The 17278-nt window shown below is 41.5% G+C and overlaps 1 protein-coding gene across 1 annotated transcript; it reads left to right on the forward strand.

Moving 5' to 3' along the window:
• Positions 1 to 5627: 5627 nt before the first annotated feature.
• On the forward strand, positions 5628 to 7558 carry LOC130834105 (olfactory receptor 10AD1-like). The gene is made up of 2 exons (XM_057704181.1): positions 5628 to 5746; positions 6595 to 7558. The coding sequence occupies exons 1-2, from the start codon at positions 5628 to 5630 to the stop codon at positions 7556 to 7558; spliced, it is 1083 nt and encodes a 360-aa protein (XP_057560164.1).
• Positions 7559 to 17278: the final 9720 nt, after the last annotated feature.

The raw sequence follows: 17278 nt of genomic DNA on the forward strand, positions 1-17278 counted from the left end.
TGGTGGAATTCACCTGTGAAGCCATCTAGTTCTGGACTTTTCTTTGTTGGAAGATTTTTAATTACAGTTTCAACTTCATTACTTCTGATTGGTCTGTTTATATTTTCTAATTCTTCCTGGTTCAGTCTTGGAAAGTTGTACCTTTCCAAGAATTTGTCCATTTCTTCCAGGTTGTCTATTTTATTGACATATAGTTGCTTGTAGTTGTCTCTTATGATCCTTTGTATTTCTGTGGTATCAGTTGTAATTTCTCCTTTTTCATTTCTAATTTTACTGATTTGAGTCCTCTTCCTTTTCTTCTTTTTTTTTAAATAAATTTATTTATTTATTTATTTTATTGGCTGTGTTGGGTCTCCTTTTGCTGTGCGCAGGCTTTCTTTAGTTGCGGCGAGTGGGGGCTACTCTTCGTTGTGGTGCACAGGCTCCTCATTGCCATGGCTTCTCTTGTTGTGGAGCATGGGCTGTAGGAGAGTGAGCTTCAGTAGTTGCAGCACATGGGCTCAATAGTTGTGGCTCACAGGCTCTAAAGCGCAGGCTCAGTAGTTGTGGTGCATGGGCTTAGTTGCTCCGCGGCATGGGGGATCTTCCTGGAGCAGGGATCAAACCCGTGTCCCCTGCGTTGGCAGGCAGATTCTCAACCACTGTGCCACCTAGGAAGCCCTCCCTTTTCTTCTTGGTGAATCTGGCTAAAGTTTTATCAATTTTGTTTATCTTCTCAAAGAACCAAATTTTTTTTTTTTTTTTTTTTTTTTTAGCTGTGCTAGGTCTTTGCTCTGGTGCACGTGCTCTTCACTGTGGTCTGCAGGCTTGGGCTCTTCATTGCAGTGTGCAGCCTTCTCAAGTTGTGGTGCAGGCTCTAGAGCAAGCTCAGTAGTTGCGGTACATGAGCTTAGTTGCCCCACAGAACACATCTTAGTTCCTCAACCAGGGTTTGAACCCACGTCTCCTGCATTGAAAGGCAGATTCTTAACCACGGGACCATCAGAGAGCTCACTATTCTTTCAACAAACATATATTGAACAACTGCTATGTGTTAGGCAGTGTGCCAGGAGATAGGGGTGTAAGAAATCTATAGTTAAGGAGCTCATAATTTAGAGGGGAAGACATTACGGCACATGATGTGTGTTCTCTCTGGCAGGGGAAGGAACAAATGCAACTTCAGATGAGCTGACCTGGGAAGAGTTACTGAAGATTTCAGTTGGATGCAAGAGTTGAGATTGGTCTTATAGAAACAGGAGTATGTCAAGTGGAGAAAATATATGATGAGTTAATTCCAGAACAAGGGACTAGCAGAAACCTGGAAGCTTAGAAAACTACAGTGTATTTGGGAAACCAAAGTTGTAGCTGGGGTATAAGGTATCCGTAGGAGAGTAGGGGAAGATAAAGAATGTTTATTAGCACTTAATGGCAATGTAATATGGAGGTTAGAAAGAGGAAATGGAAAGTGACTTCATGGTTTCTGATTTAGGTTACTAAGGATTCAATTAATACCATTAACTAGGAGGAGATTAGGAGAAGGAGCCATAGATGCTCCTGGGGGCACTGATAACTGTGCAGGCTGCTGTCTGTCCTTTGTCTTTTACTAGACCAAGTCTAAACCAGACTTGACACACTGAAACTTTCACTGAAAAATTCTCAAAACCCTACAGATCAGGAAATTATACCTTTTAGCCACTCATATCACTGTTTAAAAGCCCTTGTGGGAAGGAAGGTCCTCTAGCTACCATTTCTGGTTTTCCTCACCTTGAAAGAAATGGGAAACCACTGGCCACCATAGAGGTATTCCCTAGGATGAATTTCCTTAAGTGCCTTGAAGCTTTATTTTAGTATTTTTTTTTTTCTTTCACCACCTCCTCGGAATTCTACTCCCAATAAAAAATATTAGTATTCTCTCTAGGTAAGATCTGCTTATTCATATGGCCAGAGACACTGCCTCCATGGTGATTTAGAATGTTGTTTTCTGAACTTATGTCATAAACATGCTATTTAGTTACTCATCTTATTGCACTCTCCTCCCGACCCCAACTCAGTTTTCTATGTTTTTAGGTCAGTTTATTCTCCTTTTAATTGTGATGGAAAGATTGGAATATAGATCTGGAGAAAAGCAATAAGGAGGCTTCTCAGATAGTTTTAGTATTGTAGGCCTTAGGCTACAGAGCAGCTCAGGAAAAATTTTTAAAGAAAGCTTACCATGTGGTTCACCCCAACAGGCGATCTAAGCTACCTCCCACACAAGGGTTGGGAGCCAGTGCTCCAGCTAGTAGTAAACTATTTGCCTGTTCTTCTTTGAGATATCTTGGAGGTTGCCCTAGACTCAGAAGGTCATAGGTGGTGGAACCGGGTGCTCAACCAGCACTCAATCACTCACCATAGGAGACAATATTGAAGAAACAAACAATTCTGTGAGATAAAAGAGTACTTCCATGTTCAGTTTAACAAAGAGAAGTCTGTGGAAATTTAGTGAGTTCTATTACAACTTAAATGAACCAACCTTATCCCTAAAAGAAATAAACTCTGCACAATAAATAAGCAATACAATGCTGTATTATGGTTTTTTCCCTGCGTTCATAGCATGCTAGGAAGGCAACAGTAGCATTTGGCTAACTGTCGAATTATTCAAAAGTGTCCTGATCCTCTATGGTAAATATGACAGGAATCAGAGTCTTACTTTATAATGAAACATTTTCCCACCAGTCTATCTATAGTAATACACTTTGTTCATTATGCTTCTGTGGTCATGAAATGTTGGCATCTCTCAACTCACCAGCATTGTTCTTTGATAACTTAATATATGAATATCAGAAGAATTCCTCTCTCTCAGGATTTGCTAAACATCATTGTGACAAAGTTTCTTTTTGTTATAACCAAAGCTCTATCATACTTTGTTTACAATTTTATTTCCATAAATGTGATAATATTACTAATAATTGTTTGGGACTTGAAGAGTTCCAATAAATAACACTACACTTTCCAACACTTCTGAATCAATTGAGAGATAAGAGTCTGCAAATGGAGGGTAAAATATCAATATAATAATAACAAAGCAGAAATTTCAGCAATTGGACTTCCTAATTCAGAAGCACAGAGTTAGACAGATCTATTCCCCTATAACTGGCAGCATACTACAACCTCACAGCCTCCCCAAACAGGGGTAAAACCTGCCCTGAGGAAGGCCACTCACTCCCAAGGGAAAGGCTAGAGGAAAGAGACAGACACACGTGCTCAGTTTTCCTTCTAAAATCACAAATCAATAAACTACTCTACCTCCCATGAGATGGCGTGAACGAAGGAGAAGGGAACAGTCAGGAGTGTGGTGCTACTTCAGTTCCATTCACGAGGAAGGAAACACCAGGAATATGGAAAAAGTTATTCCCACCCTGAACACCTCTAACCATATCTAGCATTGTGTTCTCTTGCCCCATTAAGTCTTTGGTTAACCAGGGGTGTAGTGTATCAGGATAGTCCTACTTCCATCTTCACATAGCTGCTGCTCCAAAACAAATCACTGCTCTGTTGAAAGGCTCTTGGAGCTTTTCAGCAGTTGTACTTTGCTTGTAGACAGTTCTAAAATGGATCAAAACAGTGACTTAACAAAGTCAAATCTGAAGTCAGTGTAGACCACAGCTGAAAATTTATTCCCTATTCTTTTCTCCTTACCAGACTGTGTTTAGCTAGTGTCCAAAATAACAGAGGTTCTTCAATGAGATTAAATTATTAAATTATAATAATAAATTGGAGAGTCAAATGTCATGATGTGTGTGAACTACTTTATAAAATATTGTTAACTTAAATGAGATTACAGACCCTTAGTTCTTTAAATAAGAAAGCCAAGGAGTCATGGGTTGTTATTTATTTTATCTCTATGCACTTGGCAGAAGAAAATCCCATGATTAACAAATAAATCTCACAAGTATATAGATCTTTCAGAAAACAGAGACATCAACTTAAATATTACCAAGACCATAATTAAGACCACCAATTTTAGAGGTTTGAGTTTAGCTTTACAGCATCTATCAACAATTTCTGATGTCCAGTCTTAGAAGATTCTTTGTCAGAAATAATATTTGCAAGGACATGTTTTATGTTACAAAATAATATGAGCTTATGTGAAGCTAAGAAAATGTGTTATTCTTAGTTTCTTGCTGATATTTCTTCAACTAACAGATGAGATGTCATTGTGAATTTCTAGTCATGGTAATAGAATTCAGTTAGCACAGAGACAAAATTTTAAATCCTGAGAAGGTAAAAAACATACACTATACAAAAAAAGTGGGGGCAAAATAAGGTAATTAATAAATGGAATATGTGAAATGTAAAGTTTTGCACCTATTCTATAAAGTCCAGTACATATATAACTTAATAATATTGTTTAAGTAAACATTCATCACCTATGGTATAGATGACAAAGAACTAACAAGGTCATCAGACAAAACTTCTCTTCCAGGGTGGCCCACCAGGTCAGACCATCCCCCGGAGGACAAGTTCTTCAAACACCATGAGAGTTTCTCTGTTATTTGCCACAGTGATTCACTGACAAACATCATTACCAGCCAAGCAACAGAATGAGGTAGGATGTGATTTTCAGCATATTATATCATTTAATTATACAAATGTTTGATTGGTTAACCCCTGCTGGTAGTTAACAGGGCCCTCAATGCCGAGTATCACTGAATATTTTTTCTGGCACAATGAACCAAAAATAAGCATTTACGCTGCTGTATAATACACTACTTTCCTAGTGATTCCTTAGGTTGAACCTCAGTTTCTTCTTGGTCAAGTGGCAGCTGTCTGAAGTGTAGCTCACTTCCTTACAGCCCAGACTCTGACCTCAGCTTCAACATGTCCACTGGGCCCAGGATTCAAAGGCACATCTTGGATTAAAGAGTTCTCTCTGCCCTACCCTGACCTTTCTGGGCCCCCAGATGAAAAGTTCTAGGTACAAGTTCTAGGGGATCACATTCAAAGCAGAGATGATGGGAATGGCCTACTGCCCAAGCACTGCCTGGACCTATCAGGAGACACCTAGAGGGAATGGGGATCTGAAAGGAGTGGCAGTGATGTCACAGCTATCTTCTAAAATTAAGATAGGCAACATGAGAGATTTAAAGACATGGAGAACAGAGGGGAGTTCAACCAGAGGTCACTCAATGACAGATATCCACCACCAGACATGAGAAAGGGAGAGGGAAAAGAAATGAGTGAGAAGTGAAAGCAAGGGGGAAAAACCGAGGGAAAGACCAACAAGAGGGGGAAATTGAGTGTATAGAAAAGGGAGTGGAAGGAGAGAAAATGAAGAAGAGTGGTTGGCAGAGCTGAGTGTCAAGAAGGAATACACTGTCTATAAGCATCTGAAAGTGGAAGGGATCTACCAAATATATCCTAACTCCAAAACAAGATAAAAAGTAGGAGAGCTTTAATATAAATATAATGATTTCCTAAAAGTTAAACAATGAGAAAAGAGCATGAGAATTCTGAATGCTTGTTCTTTGATTATACAAAAAGACTTACTCTGATTTGTAAAGGGACAGACTGAAGTTGTCTGAAGGTCTATCCAGAAAGATGGAATTTGTGCCCTGCTCATAACTTCCCTTTTCTCACAGGGATGGTTGGGTCCTTTTCACCCAATGATGTATAGATGTAGAGCCCTAAATTCCCACCCCAGCAGGAAAACTATCTCCCGTTATGAAGCATTGCAAGAGCTCACAACCAGGCCCCATCTCCAGCATGCACAGCAGCCCCTGGGAGGGTGCGTCTGGAAAGAGCTAGGATGATTGGGAAGAGCTAAGCGTGACGGTTTCCAGAGATATGAAAATCATTCTCAGGACTTCCCTGGTGGTGCAGTGGTTAAGACTCTGCGCTCCCAGTGCAGAGGGCCCTGGTTCAGTCCCTGGCAGGGAACTAGATCCCACATGCATGCCACAACTAAGAGTTCATGTGGGGCAACTAAGACCCAAAGCAACCAAATAAATAGATAAATATTTTTTTTAAAAAAAGAAAAGAAACTCATCTCACCTAAGGGACAATCCTGAGGGTTAGCATGTTTTTATTTTCTCTAAAAATTCAACCCACCCATTGTTTTAAATAGGTACATTAAGACTAAGCATTTTTTCCTTCTAGAAACATACATATTCAAATATCTTTGAAGTGTATCCTCAATATGACCTTCTATAAACTATTACCCTCCCCTCAAACACTCCATTCCTCTGTTTGCCATGAGTTCTGAAAAACTATCTTGTTTTTTCACTTCTGAAGACATTTTGATTAAAGGCTACTTCTTCAACATAGAGGGTCCTGGAGCAGACACTTTACTTGACTTGAGTCCTGATTAAACTAGAATAAAGTGTAACCACTACTTCCTTAATTTTTGATATTATGATTCCATGGATGCAGCCTGTGGTGACCCTGGAATTTTCACTGCCCCATAACACTGCCAATTAAATAATGTTTACTTAAGTCACAAAACACTGACCAACACTCATCCATCTTTTATATTATATCTATCTATGTTAGCTGGGTTTCTGTCCCCAAGTAAGTACCTTGCTTTACTCTACAGCTGTCTCTCTTGTGCTTTCCCTGTCCTTCCTCCTCAAGCAGGTCCAAGCCAGCGGACCTAAGGAATGGCACCATGGTGACACAGTTCATCCTCGTGGGCTTTGAGCAGAGCTCCCCTTCCACTCGGGCATTGCTCTTTGCCCTCTTCCTAGCCCTCTACAGCCTTGCCATGGCCATGAATGGCCTCATCATCTTCATCACCTGGACAGACCCCAGGCTCCACAGCCCCCTGTACTTCTTCCTTGGCCACCTGTCCTTCCTGGATGTCTGCTTCATCACCACCACCATCCCACAGATGCTGATCCACCTGGTGGGGAAGAACCATGTTGTCTCCTTTGCCTCGTGCATGATGCAGATGTACTTGGTCTTCTGTGTGGGCGTGGCTGAGTGCATCCTCTTGGCTTTCATGGCCTATGACCGTTATGTTGCTATCTGCCACCCACTTAGCTGTGTCCAGATCATGAGCCGGCAGGTCTGTGCGAGGCTGGTGAGTACTGCCTGGTTCTTTGGACTGATCAATGGCATCCTGCTTGAGTATATGTCATTCCGGAATCCCTTCTGCAGAGACAACCACATAGAAAACTTCTTCTGTGAGGCCCCCATAGTGATCGCTCTCTCCTGTGGAGACCCCCAGTTTAGTCTGGAAATGATCTTTGCTGATGCCATCGTGGTGCTGCTCAGCCCCATGGTGCTCATTGTCATCTCCTACGCCCGCATCCTGGCCTCCATCCTGGGCAGAGCCTCCTCCTCTGGTCGGGGGAAGACCTTCTCTACTTGTGCCTCCCATCTGACTGTGGTCATCTTTTTCTACACCTCGGCCATGTTCTCTTACATGAACCCCCGCAGCACACACGGTCCTGATAAAGACAAGCCTTTCTCCCTCCTCTACACCATCGTCACCCCCATGTGCAACCCCATCATCTACAGTTTTCGAAACAAAGAAATGAAGGGGGCCATGGTGAGGGCCCTTGGGAGGAGCAGCCTTTCCCAGGCAGAGTCTGTCTAGTGGGAAGACTCCTGGAGGGGCAGCTCCCTCCTCCAGCCCTGACAGTTAGGTAATTCTCCGGTGCTGAAAGGCTCAAGGAAAGAGCATTCATAGCTTCCTTTGCACTAGCATCAGACCTGGAAGATCCTATTGATGTCTGATGCTCATCCGTCTGATGTAACTTTAAGCACTGTTTTCTCTTGGACCTTCCTCAGGAGAATGTGAGACTTTCCTGAGTAACCTTCTTCTAAGTTATCACAACAGGATCTATAAACACATAAGGACACAATTCTATTTCATTTTCTTTCTGTAGCACTTTTATGTTCTTCCCAGCCTGAGTTCTGCATATACATTTGGGAGTAAACTTTTTTCTCTTTCAACTTATCATTTTAATCTGTTTTTCTTTCTCACACTCCACTCTCACTTCCTGAATCTGCCCTCATCCACCCTGCTCCTATATGAGAAACAGTAGAGGAAGAAGTAAGAAAAAGGGAATTAGGGAGCAGTGTTGACATTAAGAAAAGTCAGTTACAGAAAAGAAGAAAAAGAAAAAGATCAGTAGCCTGAACTTCATCTTGTTTGCCTCCACTAGCCCATGAGGGAGAATCTGTGGTGGCATTAAATTACCAACATTACATTCAGTGTAGGTTTATGCTTCTGTGTGTAGGGGAAGGGCAAGTGGGAGAGGTCCGGTGTCAAATCCTTTCTTCCTAAGTCCTCTAGTTTCCTTAATACATGACTATTTGATATTTCCCTTCAGATCCAAATTGTAAGCACCTCTAACAAGCTTCTCAGACTACCAGTTTCCTTCCCTGTTACCCATGCCCCTAGTTAACTCCCCTCTCCCTTCTATCTTCCTTTTCGGTAACCATCTGTCATTTCAGTTCAGTTCAATCCTAGTCCACCTTACCTCCTCCCCTTAAAGGGAAGCGTTTCACTCCCTGTACTTACGGAACATCTCTCCACACTACTTCCACCATTTCAGAAGAGTTTCTATTTGTGACCCTGACCTCTCTAGCTTCATCCAGCTTCTCTCCTTAACCAAACCCAGCATCCCTTGAGAGGGCATTACATACTCAGCTCTTCTCTTTCTTTGAAAATTGCATCTTTCTCACACTCCTTCCATAATAGATAGGAAAGAAAACGGCATAGGTCTATGCTTTGTTTTCTTGTGCTACTTCCATGAGATGAACACAGCTTACTTGGGATGCCCTCAAATAGATGTACTACCCTTTCCACATCCTGCACATCACCTACTATCCTCTGCAGTGAATTGAAGCAGTAGCTTCACTCCACAAAGCTCTAGTCTTTTGAGTTCAAACTGGTGAATCTCTGGATATCAGAGAACACGTGAGAAGCACTACTCCGTCAGCAAGGAGGAAATGAGACACCACCGTAATCAAGAGGAAACAATAAGCACAGAACCTAAACATTTACATTATCAAAGAAAAACTATAGCAAGGCAAAGTTAAGCAGACAAGAAAGACTTTACTTGAGGCTACTGCAATAGGAAGGAGACCGAAATCAACTCTGCTGAAACAAGTGGCTGGAGAGTTTTTAAGAGCTGCAGTAGGGTGATCTTAGGCCACTTGTGGATGATAATTGCTGTTACCCAAAGAAGAGTAAGCTTGCATGCTGTAGTTTACAATTTGGAGCAAGATACCCACTAAAGTTAGGCTCCTACCCTCCCACAGAGACTAGGAAATAGAGGTGCTATCTTCCTTGAGGATTACACTTCAAAGGAATGGCTCCCAGGTCCTTGAGAAAGACATTCCCTGGGTCTTAAAACTGGCTAGAGTCTTGTAGGGAGATTTCTATACATTTCAAAGGGGCAGAGAAAGAATTTTCAATTGCAAGTTTCTAAAGTAAATCACTCTGAGAAAAAAGAGATCAGGGGACAGTAGTCAAAAAGAAACTTAAAAAAAGAAGAAAGCTGTCCTAAGTGTTGTTGAGGAAAAGGGGAATATTAAGGCTTTCCTGGTCACCATGGAGAACAAAGAAGTGCTTATTCTTCCCTCAGGATCTCAGTTCCTGCTCTAATTTTGAAAATTCCTGTCTCAAAAAAACTTAACAGTCAAAAAAAAAAAAAAAAAAAGTGAAGGAAAGAGGGGAAAAAAAGAAAGAAAAGGGGAAGGAGAGGAAAGTGTGCTTTTTAAAAAGTCTTCTGAGAAATAGTTTAACATTTCCCCAGCACCGTTGCATGCTGACATTATAAACAAGACACTTTTCCAGCTTTTAATCTCTAAGTCTAATAGGACAGATAAGAACCAATAATGGTAATACAAAGGGCAAATATAAGCGGCCTATACAAGGTACATGAGAAGACGTAATAACAGCGCTCACGTTTATTAAGCACTTAGGTTCTAACAGCTTCATTCAATCTTCACTAAACCCCTTAAGCACTAATACTGCCTCCATTTTGAGAATCAAAACTGAGGTTCAAGGAGGTTAAGTAATTTGCTCAAAATCACATCACATTTCAAATGGCATAGCCACAATTCTAAATGGGCACCACTTCCTGAGCTGCACTCCTTAAAGAGGTAACAGAATAACTATCCCAAAGAATGGGGCAGGCTTTATACTGAGGAGGTGATATCAGAACTAAGCCTTAAAGAAAAATCAGTGATTTAAGGTAGAAAGTGGGGCGTGTTGTGGCGTTGGCAGGGACTAGTAATTCTAAGCAACCGGAACTGCCTGATTCATCGTAAAAATGGTGCGGTCACCGTGGATGACGAAGGTCGAGTATGGTCAGGAATGCCGGAAAATCAGGCTGAGTGACCTGGAACTGTCCTCTCAAGGCCACGCACTTCTCATTGAAGGTCCTGTGCTCCCGGGAGTCCCCGGCGCCGGGCAGGGACCGACGCACGGGGATGGGGGGATACCACAGCCCGGCCCAGGGAAAACGGGAAAGAAACCCAGGAATTCTACCCCGAGTCCCAGCTCAGCCAGACCTCAGGCCGTGGCCCGGCCCTGGGCTCCTTTCTTCTAAAGCCGGCGCCATGGTTCCCGGCCGGGTTCGGCGCCGCACCACCCAGGAGGCCTCGGGGCCCTGACCTGATTGCAGCTGGCAGAAGAGGTGGGCATGGTCCGCGCTAAGAACCCGCGGCCAATCATCCTTCCCCAGCCTCTCGGATCGCCGCCATGGCAACCAATGAGCGCCTTCTCCTTGGCCGCCCCGCCCAGGCAGGAGAGCCCTAACCAGACCCTCTGGGAGACACTCGCTATTCTGGGAGACTCCGCAGCAGCGCGCACCTGCTGGTGATGCGGACCTCAGGGCCTCGGGCTTGGGATGCCCTCACAGCCCAGTGCCGCCGTTGAATCGCCGCGCCCCTTTGGCGGAGGGTGGGAAGGGATGGGGGCGGAGCAGGGCTGGAGGCAGGCCTGAGCCGAGATCTTTGCCGATCACGTGAAGTCACCCTCGCTCCCAACCCTGTCCACGGATCTGTAGCCTCGTTCTTTCCAGGTGGGAGCCCCCCTTTCAGCGAATTGCCTACTTGTTGGGCTCCTCTTCCCTCTTCTGGACAGCGGCAGTGTTCTCTGAGCTTCCTTACCTCCGTTTCCAGTTACCGACTCCAGGAAGCCATCCTTGATCCCTTGCCCTTTCTGAGTTCACTGAACTTTAAGTTCCTTTCATAACCTGTGCGTTTTCCTGACACTGTACTGTTATTTACTTTTCTGTCTTCCCCACCGGTCTGTGATTCGTGAGCCCTTAGCACATTGCCTGACTATAGGTGGTGCTATAGCGTCTGTTTCCTCATTGAAGTCTTGAGCAGAATCCTGATGTATTAACCAAATAAAAGCAAAGCTGTTCTGATGCGAGTGGAGAGGGAATGTCCAGAGCCCTGGACCTCCCAGGAAGCCGCTGAGCCACCATAATTAGTGACTTCAGCTGAAGTAATCAGTTTAATGTACATGGCCTACCCAGGACATGAAAATTAAACATATCTAGAGCCTCTAGGAACACCCTTAAAATCTCATTTTTGGATTTCAACTCTGATTACACGTGTTTGTTTTTATTTTCCAATCTAAAGACCTAGATAGCTGTTTCTCTCTTCTGTTTAATTCTTTACCCTCTTCACCCAGCTCTGGGCTTTGAGGCTAATCTGTATGGCCCACATCAACAGATTCCCTTACCTCTGGCTTTCTGTTGGGTTCAGCCAGTGAGTAGCATAGGCAGAATATCAGAGGGAAGAAGGGGTGTGGGATTGGGGTATTTAATCCTCTGACTGTTTCCCTGTGAGGTTTATGGGCTCACTTGAGTCCCCTTGCCAAGATCTCTCTCCTGCCATGTGGCCCCCCTCTACCTAGGTCTCTGTTTCTAAGTTTGAACCACCATTTCCCATTACCTCTTCAGGCTCAGCCCCTCTAATACTAGATTTTGGGAACTGCCTACCACCCTGAGGAACTCTCTTCACCATGCACACACCTTTGTAAATAATCCTTTATTAAACTCCTCAAACTATTGTAAATAATCCTTTATTAAACTCCTCCATCTATTTACTGGGTATGCCCTTATACAAGATCATTCTCTTTTACTGAGGTAATGTGAACAGTTATCTCACATGCAAGCATTTGGAGGCTATATGATGTATTAGAAAGATCATGAGCTTCGAAGTTGGAGAAAACTGAGTCTCATGTCATTCAATCATTCATTCACTTGGCAGATGTTGCTCAGTCCTGTTAGCTGTGGTAGAGCATTTAGAGAGTATCTGCTGTGGCACACAGCCCATTCCCCAAGAACCCTCTTCCCTTCCCACAGGGTGAGCCCTTGCAACCAATTTAGGAAGTACCATGGGACACAACCCCTCCCCAACCATCACCACAATCCAGTGCAGTCAAGCTGGATCAACGAAGTCCTCTTTTTGGAAATTTGGAACAGTATGCAGTAAGTATAATCATTTCTGACCTGGAACAAGCAGACACTCAAGCTATGGAGCAGTTGTCTTCTGCCATGTACCTGAAGAAAAAGTTGGCAGGGAGAATAGGTCGAAGTCACAGGAGCATAAGGGGAAGCAGAGGTAAGATAACGTGTCTCCAGACAATGAGCTAAGAGAATGCCTGCCCAGGTTTCAGTCAGCCTTGGGGGCCCACCTGCAGTCTTGCTCTTAGGTTTTTGAATAACCTTGCATCCTTATAATAAACTCCATTTTTTCCTCAGAAATATTACTATATAATAATATTCAGTATACAGAATATTAATATTTTTCCTCAGAAATATTCTATTTCTTGTAACCAGAAAAGTCTTAACTAAGATAATATCTACCTCAATGCAGTTATAAGGACTAAATAATAAATAAGATAAAGTATTTCATACATCTAAATCAGCACCTCCAAGATGTTACTTTCTCCCTTCCAACTGTAAGTGGCACCCCATGTGTCCGAGAATCAGACACATGTTTTTTTGTACTTCTTATTTGGAATAAAAAGCCCATTTCACTGTCAGTATTTTTGCAAGTTGTTCATCATTCCAGCTTTTCCTCCTTCAAATGCTGTTCTGTTCATGTTCTAGGTGCTGATATAGTTATGTTAGTGTTTTGATATGTTTTCTTTTGAAAATTTTGTTCCTGGAAGAATTGAGTTAATCATACTCTTCAGTTCCTGACACACCATCATTGGTCCCTGCAAGCAAAGACTCTCTTGTTTTATGTCTTTATTTATTTCTTTATTCTATCTTTATATCCTTTATCACCACTCCACCCCACCCACACTGCTGCAACAATAGGCAATTTTCTAATGTGCTCAAAGTGTATATTTCGGTTTAAATGTGTTCTTAAAAAATAGTTTTTATTTTATAGGCATGTATTCTTAACTGTACTCCAAAGTTACTGTTACATGTCTCATTCTGTGCCTTACTTTTTTCACTGAGCACCGTTTTTCACCTCCAGCCACGTTGCCAGATGCTAGCATTGAATCTGTTGCTTCACTTTGATGCCTACTCTTCCGTGGTGTGCACTATTCACTCACAGTGTTGTACCTATCCACTCCTCCATTGATGAACACCCACATTGCTCCCAACTCCATGCCACTACAAATAACCCTGTAAAGAGCATCTTCATATTAGTCCCTTTCTTGACTTGTAAAAAATTTATTTTATATTTCTCAGGGGAGGAATTGCTGGGCTATAGTGTATGGATCTATTTAATGTATCCAAGTTATGCCAGATTGCTTTCCAGAAGTGGTGGAAGCAGTCTGTAGCAGTGCAGGTTTCTACATTTCCGCATTCCTGACAACATTAGTAATTATCTAGATTTCTAATTTTTGCTGTTCTGATAGGTGTAAACTGATATCTCATTGTTGGTTTAATTTGCATTTGATTACTTATGATTTTGATCAAATTTCCATATGCATATTAGCTTTTTCTATCCTGTAAATTGCCTGTTGCTATTATTTGCACCTTTTTTTTTCTATTGCGTTGCTGTCTTCTTCCTGTTTATTTGCAGGAGTTCCATGTATATTTTAGGATGATAGTACATCCTTGTCAGTTTTACACAAAGCAAATATTTTCTTCATTCTGCTATCTGCTTATTGACTTTGTCCATGGTGTCATTTATACAGCATAAATGTTTAATTGTTTTGTAATCAAATTCCTCAGTTTTTGCCTTATGGTTTGTGCTTCTGAAAGTGTTGAAATATGTGGACTACTCTCTTAGTTATGCCTACTCTGTGCCTGGCATCTCTAAATCTGAGTTCACTGAAGAGGTCCCTATAGTCATTGAATCCCCTCCTTTTCATTGGACTCCAAAGTATTTGCACTGAGTAGGTTTCCTTCTTAAGAGAATTCCATCTTCCTTGAGCCTTTTCCTCCATGGAATTTCAGGCTATGAAAATCATATCTTTTATCTTTTTAAAGTCAAGCTTCCCATAGTCCTGGACACACATCTTACCTTATCTCCTTGGCTATCTGGGAGAACCAAACCACCATAGTTACTGTCTTCCAAGATTTTCCTCACTCTCATTCCACTAGTCAGTTCCATCTTTGTTGGTCAAAATTAAACTCAGAGTTGCAATCTCTAGTCTGCCATCCTCTTCCTTATGAAGGATGAGACTACACTAAATATTCTTTTCACTTTTGGAATTTGGCTTTGTGCCATTTCATGATTTGTCCTGGGATCTATAATACAGTTTATCTCTTTCGACAGATTCTAGCACATTTTTACAATGATATTACATTTTTCCTCTCTTTTATCCACACCTAAATAATTCCTTTTTTGTTTCCACTCTCGAGGATATAAAATCCCATAGAGACTCTATCTTCATGATGTAAAAGAAAAGTATTTCTTTGACTTTCCTTCTATGAGTTCCTTTTATTTTTATTTTATTCCTTCTACTTATTTCCTTGTGTCTCTTTCCTTCTTTCCTTCCCTCTTGTCCTGCCCTTTTTCTTCCTTCTTTCCTTTCTGAATTTTACAAATGCTGAGAGCCAGGGCTGTCTTTCTGTAGATTACAGCAAGGAAACTGCTTCTATCCCAAATGCAGGTTCCCCACAAACATTTGGTGTATGTCACATGACTGGCAATTCCTCTCCAGTTGCATATCAGAACCCAATTCTGTTTCTTTGGAACAACGTACTGTACCTTTTTTTCACTACCGTGTTCCAGGCATGGTACTGAACCAAAGTTGGATCCACTCACCTGATGCACAGAAAAGTCAATCTTCTGACACCAGATTGTGTTGAAGAAAAGTGCAGCCTTCACTGCAAAGCACCAAGCTAATGCTCAAAAGATCCAAACTCCCTTTTAGCTTTCAGGGAAGAGTCTTTAAAGGCAAGATGAGGAAGAGGGCCTCAAGGTACATGATTGGCTCATGTACATCCTTCTGACTTGTTGGTGGTGAGGTAACAGGTGGTGTTTCAGGAGCCCATATCTTCAGCTTCTGGTTCCAGCCAGTCTAGGATCTACATGCTTATGGTCAGCATACAGTCAACTTCTTCCATCTGGTGGGGGTTTTAGTAAAATAGCTCAAGGGTGTGGCTCAGGACATTATCTATAGCCCTAAAAGAAGAACTGAAGGTTCTTGATTTTGTTTTATGGCAAGACTATTATTATTTTATCTTGCTTGACTGTTTTCCTTGGTTTCTGTATTTTCTCGCTTCTATAGTTAAATTTTCTCTTTGGAATTCAGGGAAGGCCCAGGAGGCTGAAGCTTTTCTACTCTTTTAAACAAGAGGCAGGGGACATGGGGCTGGAGAGAGTTTGTCCCTGGAAAAGCCTTATAGTTTCCTGCTTGGATTCAGGTATGAATCCTATCCTACCAAATTTCTTTTATATTTGTGATATTTTGTTTTCCTCATTGTGTAAAACCTTAAGTTCTATTTTTCTGTTACCTGTACTTTGTGAATCAGTGTGGAGGCCATAAGTACTTCTTTCCCCTAATGTCTTCCCACTTACTATTTACAGAGAATTACCAGATGCCACCCCTGCTACTGTTCTTCTTCCAATATCATACTTTGTGTCTTCCGTAGTATAAAATTTTGTGGGTTTTTTCAGCCTTTTTTTCACTGTTGTCCTCTCCATTTTGTCTTGTCAACCCCACCCACCCACTGACTCCTAGAAGACACAGATCATTCCCATTGTTAAGTTGAAGTACTCTTAATTCAGTTGACAGTGCTCACAGAAAACAGGTTTTCCCTTCAATAGCCTTGAGAAGCACTCTAATTCCCTCATCATTAGACTGGGAGCAACATAAGGGCAGGGACCATGACTTCTTAGAGTCTGCCCCACTGCCTGTCACCTTCCATGAGACATAGTAGGCAGCTGGTAGATACTTGCTGTCAGATTAACTCAGTCATGGTTCCCTTCTTGGATATCTTTTTCCATCATTCTTATAAGAATTATTCACCTACTATAAAAGGAATTTTGAATCCACTTTTTATTCTCAAAGCTGAATACAAGCCATTGTAAGTATTGTTACATTTTTATTATTATTACATTTTATTCTCAAAGTTGAATACAAGCAACGGTAAGTTATTACATAATTATTACATTATTACATTACATTACAAAACAGCTTTTAGCTTCACTGATCTTTTCCATTGTCTTTTTAGTCTCTGTTTTATTTCTTTTCCACTTTTGATTTTTATTACTTCCTTCCTTCTACTGACTTTGGGCTTTATTCTTTTTCCAGTTCCTTTAGGTGTAAGGATAGATTGAGACTTGTCTTGTTTCTTGAGGTAGACCTGTATTGCTGTAAACTGCCCTCTTAGTATCTCTTTTGCTGCATCCCATATATTTTGGTATGGTCACGTGTCATTTGTCATCAGAGTATTTTTTCATTTCGCCTTTGATTTCTTCAATGACCCAGTAGCATGTTGTTTATCCTCCATGTATTTGTGATTTTTCCTTTATTCTTCTTGATTTCTAGTTTCATACCATTGTGGTTAGAAAAGATACTTGATATGATTTCAATCTTCTTAAATTCATCAAGGCTTGTTTTGCATTCCAACATATGGTCTATCCTTGAGAATGTTCCTTGTGCACTTGAGATGAATTTGTATTCTATTGCATTTGGATAGAACATTTTATATAAATCTATTAAGTCCATCTGGTATAATGTCTCATTTAAGGCCACTGTTTCCTTGTTGACTTTCTATCTGGATGACCAATCCATTGATTTAAGTGGGGTGTTAATGTCCCCTACTATTACTGTGTTGCCATCAATTTCTCCCTTTATGACTATTAATAATTTCTTTATATACTTTGGTGCTCCCATGTTAGGTGCATATATATTAATAAGTATTATGTC

The sequence above is a fragment of the Hippopotamus amphibius genome, chromosome 12 (genome assembly GCF_030028045.1).
Source record: "Hippopotamus amphibius kiboko isolate mHipAmp2 chromosome 12, mHipAmp2.hap2, whole genome shotgun sequence".
NCBI classification, from domain to species: Eukaryota; Metazoa; Chordata; class Mammalia; order Artiodactyla; family Hippopotamidae; genus Hippopotamus; species Hippopotamus amphibius.